Source organism: Tenrec ecaudatus, chromosome 1, assembly GCF_050624435.1.
Source record: "Tenrec ecaudatus isolate mTenEca1 chromosome 1, mTenEca1.hap1, whole genome shotgun sequence".
Lineage (NCBI taxonomy): Eukaryota > Metazoa > Chordata > Mammalia > Afrosoricida > Tenrecidae > Tenrec > Tenrec ecaudatus.
Genome location: NC_134530.1, coordinates 151,541,072 through 151,547,706, shown reverse-complemented (window position 1 = coordinate 151,547,706; position 6,635 = coordinate 151,541,072). Strand labels below are relative to the sequence as shown.

Here is a 6,635-nt window from a genome sequence, read left to right as displayed (position 1 = left end):
AGCAGCGCTTTCTGTCCCACAGGATCACTCGGAGTTGAAATCAACTTGATGGCAGTGAAATTTTTTGGTTTGGTACTGTGGCTAGAGTCCCTGGGTGGCACAAATGGCCATACTCAACTATCAACCAAAGGGTTGGAAGTTTGAACCCACTCACAAAGGCAATGAGAAAAACAAAAACAACAGCCAAAAACCATACCTGGTGAAGGTCACGGTCATGAAAACTCTTTGGAGCACAGTCCTATCCTGCAACACATAGGGCAACCAGGGGTCAGGGTCGGCTCGAAGGCAATGGGGCTTACTGGGCCACGGGCAGTGCTTTTGGACGATGAGAAATATGAAGGTAAGTGAAACATATTGCTCCTAGGATTCCATTTCATACATGCATGGGATTAAATTAGTCCAGAAAAACGTGTTTGAAAATGTCTCTGTGGTCACTCCATGGCTGCAGACGAGTGGTTCTAGTAATGCACTTGTCTTAGCCTTAAAATCATTCCTTCAAAAGAGATCTCATCGCAACGGTCTCTTCTGAAGGGGACTACTGGGTCAGTGAAATTCAAGGACGAGAAGCCAACTCAGAAGGTTATAGTGGCTGTTTATTGGGTTTCCAAGGGGTTAATCTTGGCAGATTTTCTTTAAGGCAAAGGGTGATGATGGGAGGTCACTAAGAAGAAGTTTAAAGAAAACTGCAATGGTGAGGAAGAGACCAGCAAAGGTGGGTCAAGTGGTTTCCCCCAACAATGCATTCTTTGAGGGGAGCAAGGGCTGCCTTCTGAGAATTTCACGGGGAAACCTTACCCATCGGCCCCACAGGCCTGGCATTGCCCTGTAGACTCCCCTTTGTTCCCCTAAACTCAAACAACACAGAAGGAGCACACACTCAGGCCCCCGAGGATGCCGTCACTGCCACACGCTCGCTCGGCGTGTAAATCGGAGAGGGCACCTAACTCTCCAGGGAAGTTAGAGCGACGGACACATCGCCTTCAGAAGGGTCTGGGCCCACAAGGAGGCAATGTGGGGAAACCAAAGCTTCCCGGGTTGGTATTTTTGTTGAAAAGGTTTTGATATTTCTGCAGTCATTATTTGCCTTACCATAATAGCAGAGCTGGGTCATGGCGACGAGAAACCCAGTACCAATACATAAAGCAGAGCACACAGACAGAATACCTTAATAAATACAGACGTACAGACTGACATAGTGCAAACTGAAAAGCAATGTGGACGAGGACAAGGCGCATGCCTGGAGTCGAGTGGGGCGGCACCACCCAGAAACCCAGCCATAGTCACAATGGCATCTTCTCTTGACCTCTAATACTTTTTCCCCTCCAAGGCATTTGTAGAGATGACAAATTCGGAACACAGGGACATTTTCCTAGATGGGGAAGTGACTAAAGGGATGCTTCCACCAGGCGAATACTCCCATTTGCAAGAACATTCACATTTCCTAAGGACACCGGCATTTTCCTGAAAATTGGCAGTACTTACTGACAACAAAACAAAACAAAATATCTAGATCTCCTCTTCTGTCCAGACAGGCGGGGCTGATCCTGGACCAGCAGCTCTGGGATCCTTTAATGGTAGCCAACATTGCACAACATTGAAAGCAGAACCACCCCCCAAAGACAGGGGAGGCGATTTTCCTCTTCCTTATTAAACCGTTGACAGGTGGGCGCTCAACATGTCACATCTGTCTAAAGCTTTGTCATGCACCGAGCATGATTTTGAGGTGACTGCTGGTACTAGATCTTGCATGGACGCTTCACCTGCAGGCATGTAGATGTGGGGACTAAACAGGCGGCCCAGTCTGAGGATTTGGGGGCGGGTGCACGGGGCTCCGACTGCGAGGAGAAGCGCTTTGGTACATTTGGCTTTTACTAGTCCGTCATCTGTGGGACTGAAGGCACAAGGACTCAAGCCAGCCCGTAGGCTGGGAAGCCAGCTGAGAACAAACCGCACCCACTAAGATAAAGCTGAGTCCCACAAAGCCCCTCTCACTGCTTGTCCTCTGACACAGAATGGGAATCTTAACACCAACGGGCCTCTCCGGATTCCTGGTGAGACGCACCGGGAAGGGCTCGAAGGGGTCTAAAGATTCTACCTTAAGCCTGACGGATCCCCGGAAATGCTGGCGCACGTTACAGATCTGCTTTGGGACCATGGTGAAGGGAAAGAGGCATGCTCAAACTTCTGGAAACCAGCCCGTCGGCCACGCGGCAATGTGGGTTGGGGCCACTGGGTCAGAGGTGACGATTGAGAGCCGAATCTGAATTCCGGACAAAATAACCATTGTGCCTTCAATGTATTCAAGTCCGCTCTCACTTGAGGGTCCTTCTCCAGCTTCTCCTGTGCCTCAGAGGGTCATCCCGGGCGGAGTGGCACCCACGCAGGCGCAGCAAGCCTGGCCTCCTGACACCCCTGGAAGAATGCCCCAGCAGACACACCAGAGACCCAGAGTTTCCGCGGAGCGTCCGCGGCCGTCACGTGATCATCTGAGTCTCCTCGTCCGCGTCGTAAAACTCCTCCTCTTCCTCACTCTCGCTCCCCGCCACGCTCGCCTCGTCCGCAGCCTGTCGGGAAGAGAGAAAAGGCCAGTCAGGACACGTCTGAGGCGGAAATGGGGATCGGCCTATTCAGGGGACCCGTAGGTCTCTCCGCACAGAGTTCAGATGGGGTGGCTTACTCCCTGAGCGCCGCATTCAGCTATTAATTAGCTGCTATTAATTAGGAACCGCCTGCTTTCCAGCAGTCTGGTCCAGCTCTATTGCATCTAAGGACCGGGCGGGGGGCGGGATGCCACGTTCACGTTCAAACACGGTTCACTGTTGTTTGAAATCCCAATGGGGTACAAAACCAAAGGCGCCATACCTGTGGGGGGTCCAGGGCCTGCAAAGCCAGCGCTTCCTCCCCCAGCCTGCGGTAGGAATACACCTGGAGGTCGGAGCAGGTCTCCAGCAACGGGGTGTGCAGGGTCTCGGGCAGTAACAAACTCAGGAGGCCCGAGGCCAGGCCCGTGGTTCCAAAGACAAGGAAGGGTAAAGACCACTGCACATATTTCTGGAGGGGGCGGTGGAGAACAAGCAAAATGTCAGTGTTGCTTTCGCAGCAGAGAACACCAGAAGAACCATCATTGTGGACTCCCCATTTACGCTTCCCACGGGGCGCCCCGGCAGCGCAGCGGGTAAGTGCTTAGGCGCTGACCAAATGGTTGTCGATTCAAACTCTAAGGCTGCTGGGGGCGGGAAGAGAAGGCCAGCGGGCTGCTTGCATACAACCGGCAGCACTGGAAACCCTATGGCAGTTCTACTGGGTCCCGCAGTATCGCTGGTCTGGAACGGACTGATAATGTGTGCTGGCTGTGGTAATCATCCCATCAGAATCCACTCCAGAGCAATTGGCTTTCTTCGTGGAGAGCTGCCCTGGGAAGCCACCAGTGACTCCTGGGAATGTGAGCCAGAAATAAAAAGCAGCTCTGGGGTGAGGCTTGGAGGCAGGGGACCCTTTCATGCTGGGAGGAGGAGGTGTGCTACAGAAGAAGGGGACACATGCCGACCCTGAGCAGAGCAGGGCCTAAGACTGAAGGGAATCTGTGTTCAGCTTCCACCTCATGCACGAGGGGATACCCTAAAACTCCGATGCTCACGTGCATTTGGAGTTTGTTCCACCAGGTCAGACTATTAATCAAGCTTTCTGTTTAGCGGTTCTGAGAAGATTGCGTTAACAGTGTGCGACAAATAGGCCTGATTTGTGGCAGACGGGGGACTGTTTTTGCCACCACGACAACGCACCTGTTCACACAGTCATCTCAGTTGCACCAGTTTGGGGCAAAAAAGAGCAAGACTCCCTTGCCCCACGCTCCTTACTCATCTGACCTCCCTCCATGTGACTTTCTGCTTCCTCAAATGAAAGGGACAGGAAAGGACAGCGAGTTGATGATGTAAAAGAGGTCAAGGAAAAACAAGGGAGCTGCTATCAGGCATCCAAGTGGAAGAGTTTGAGAAATGTTTCCAAGAATGGAATCAGAGATTTGACAAACGTATACCGTGTAATGGACAGTACTTTGAAGGTGATAAAGTTGTTTTGTAAAAAAATGTAAACACATAGCTTTGGGGGGAAAATTGGTTCTTTTGGGGGGTATCCCTTAGTATTAACATACAACACTCAAACTCTCCTGCCAACGAGTGGATTGCAACCCTACAGGGCAGGGAAGCACGGCCCCTGAACAGTGAAACCGTTACTCTTGTTTTAAATCATTTTATTAGGGACTCATACAACTCATTACGTAAATTGTGGAAAGCACATTTGTACATTCATCACCCTCAGCATTCTCAAAACATTTGCTCTCCACATAAGCCCCTGGCATCAGCTCCTCATTTTTCCCCTCCTTCCCCCCTTCCGCATGAACCCTTGATAATTTATAAATCATTATTTTGTCATATCTTGCCCTGTCCGACGGCTCCCTTCACCCACTTTTCTGTTGCCCGTCCCCCAGGGAGGAGGTCACATGTAGATCCTTGTAATCAGTTCCCCCTTTCCAACCCACCCTCCCAGTGTCGAAATTGTCATCCTTTACAGGAGCAGCAGAAAGCCTCCTCCGTCTCCAAGGAGGAGTGCTGGTTTCAAACCGCTGACCTTACGACACAGAGCCACTCCACCACCAGGGCCCCCAGCAGCTAACACCGTGACATGCATCACTTAGCAGGGAGGACAAAGCATTTGCCAATGACCAACTTTGGAGTTCTTAACCTGGGCGCAATCCAAAATCCAATCACCACCCCTGCATTAAGCCAGGTCACACCATCGCTGATAGGCACAGAGCTTACAGAGCAGAGACAGGGGACTAGAGTCCTGGAAAGGGGACAGCCTGGAAGCAACTGAAGAGCATGCGGACACACTGTGAAAAACATAGTGAGCAGCTTGAACCGTCTGTATAGAAATCACCGAACGGCAACCTACTTTTTGGTGTAAGGCTTTATAGAAAATATACAATAAAATATCATTTTGAAAAAACCAAAACTCTGGAGAGAAGATAAAATTGAAAGAAACCTACACCACGCCCCCCCCTTCCCCCCCCCCCCCCCCCCCCCGCCAGGGGGATGTTGTAAACAGCATGAAATGAACATTATAAGGAGCTACAGTGTAAGCAATTGCTTCAGAGATCCTGCAGGATAATCTCAGGGAAATTTAAATATTTTTCTTAAAGACAAATGGGCTGAGAGATAATAACACAGCAGACAGCCCTTGTTGGATGTTGCTTGGGGGCCTCTCTGAGAACGGGTTAACAGCCTTGACCCCAGCGCAGATGCTTCCTAGGATCTGGTCTAGGTACTCAGTGCCCACACTGGTGGGACAGGCAGTCTATGAGTGGGGTTGCTGTCAGTTTAGGATCTCCCTTCAGATGACTTCTTCCTGTATGTGTGCCCCCACCCCCAAATCCGAACAAAAGATGGAGAAGGGGGAAGAAAGAAGCACCAGCAGAGAAAGGCAGAGAGAGAGAGAGAGAGAGAGAGAGAGAGAGAGAGAGAGAGAGAGAGAGAGAGAGAGAGAGAGAGAAAAGAGGGGAGGGGAGGGGAGGGGGGGAGGGGAGGGGAGGGGAGGGGAGGGGAGAGGAGAGGAGAGGAGAGGAGAGGAGAGGAGAGAGAAAGAAAGAGGAGAGAGAGGCAGCGGATCTCTCATCTCCTGGAACACATTTCTCTCTCTGCGTATGTGTGGGTGGCATGGGAGTGCATACATGTACGGATATATGTTGTACATACATACTTGGTAATAGATAACTACTAAATATAATTATATATATGCATATAGTGTGTCTGTGTATTTAACTAAGTGTCCATCTCTGTTCTTTTCTAAGTGGTACGTCTTTGGTGAATGTAGTTGCCCCCCTCTTTCAGCTGCATGTCTCTTCTCTAATGCAGAGGAAGCAACAAGGTTGACCTCAAATAAAAACTGTGTCAGAGACATGAGATAGTATCTATAAAGCGCTTGGCACCGAGCCAGGCACATGTGCCCACTGGCTTATATTGGCTGCGGTATGAGGGTGCAAGCTGCCATTCACAGACTCTCCACTGGCTGTCGGTTTAAGCTGAGCATCAGACCCATTGTGGGGGACAGGCCTCTTCAATAAGAGTCTGTTGGCCACCGAATTCTTAGCCACTCTAAACGGCCCCAGCCATGTCCTCCCTGGTGGTGGGATCTGACATTGCATCTGCTGTTGCCTCCTCCACCTCAAAACACAAGCATTCCTGGAGCAGAGAATCAAGAAAGACAAAACAAGGAGGTACAAACCAACCAGGGAGGGGATGAAGGGAGCAATAATCCCACCAACTCGGGAGAACATGGAACAAGTTCCCAGTCCAACATTCCTGAAAGGCAGAGAGAAAAAGGTCAGTTTGCAGAATCTGAAGTCACACATCCCCCACCGTGGAAGCGCAGGACCCTACAGGGCAGTGCTGCCCAGCAGCCACGCCTCGGACGACAGAAATGCTGCATGGTGGTACTGTCCAATGGGGCGTGTGGCTCCGCACACTGGCAATGTGGCATGGCACCGAGGAACGGAATTTCAAACTTAATCCAGTTTCAGTTTCAGTCCCCATATGGGCTAGTAGCTCTACGCTATTGGGCAGGGTGACCCCGGAGGCTGT

General features: G+C 50.9%; 1 protein-coding gene across 4 annotated transcripts in view; it reads right to left on the bottom strand.

Annotated features, from left to right (window-relative positions):
- Positions 1–224: 224 nt before the first annotated feature.
- The window catches only part of SLC22A15 (solute carrier family 22 member 15), an 85,280-nt gene continuing 78,869 nt past the window's right edge, over positions 225–6,635 (bottom strand). For 3 of the 4 annotated variants that reach the window (XM_075559820.1, XM_075559836.1, XM_075559811.1), the window contains 3 exons: positions 6,284–6,356; positions 2,863–3,051; positions 225–2,564 (listed from right to left, as the gene is read on the bottom strand). In XM_075559820.1, coding sequence (XP_075415935.1) covers positions 2,475–2,564; positions 2,863–3,051; positions 6,284–6,356 — 352 coding nt within the window. In that variant the 3' untranslated portion in view covers positions 225–2,474. Of the gene's footprint in view, positions 2,565–2,862; positions 3,052–6,279; positions 6,357–6,635 lie in introns of all 4 variants that reach the window. The other variant, XM_075559829.1, reaches the window with a different exon arrangement.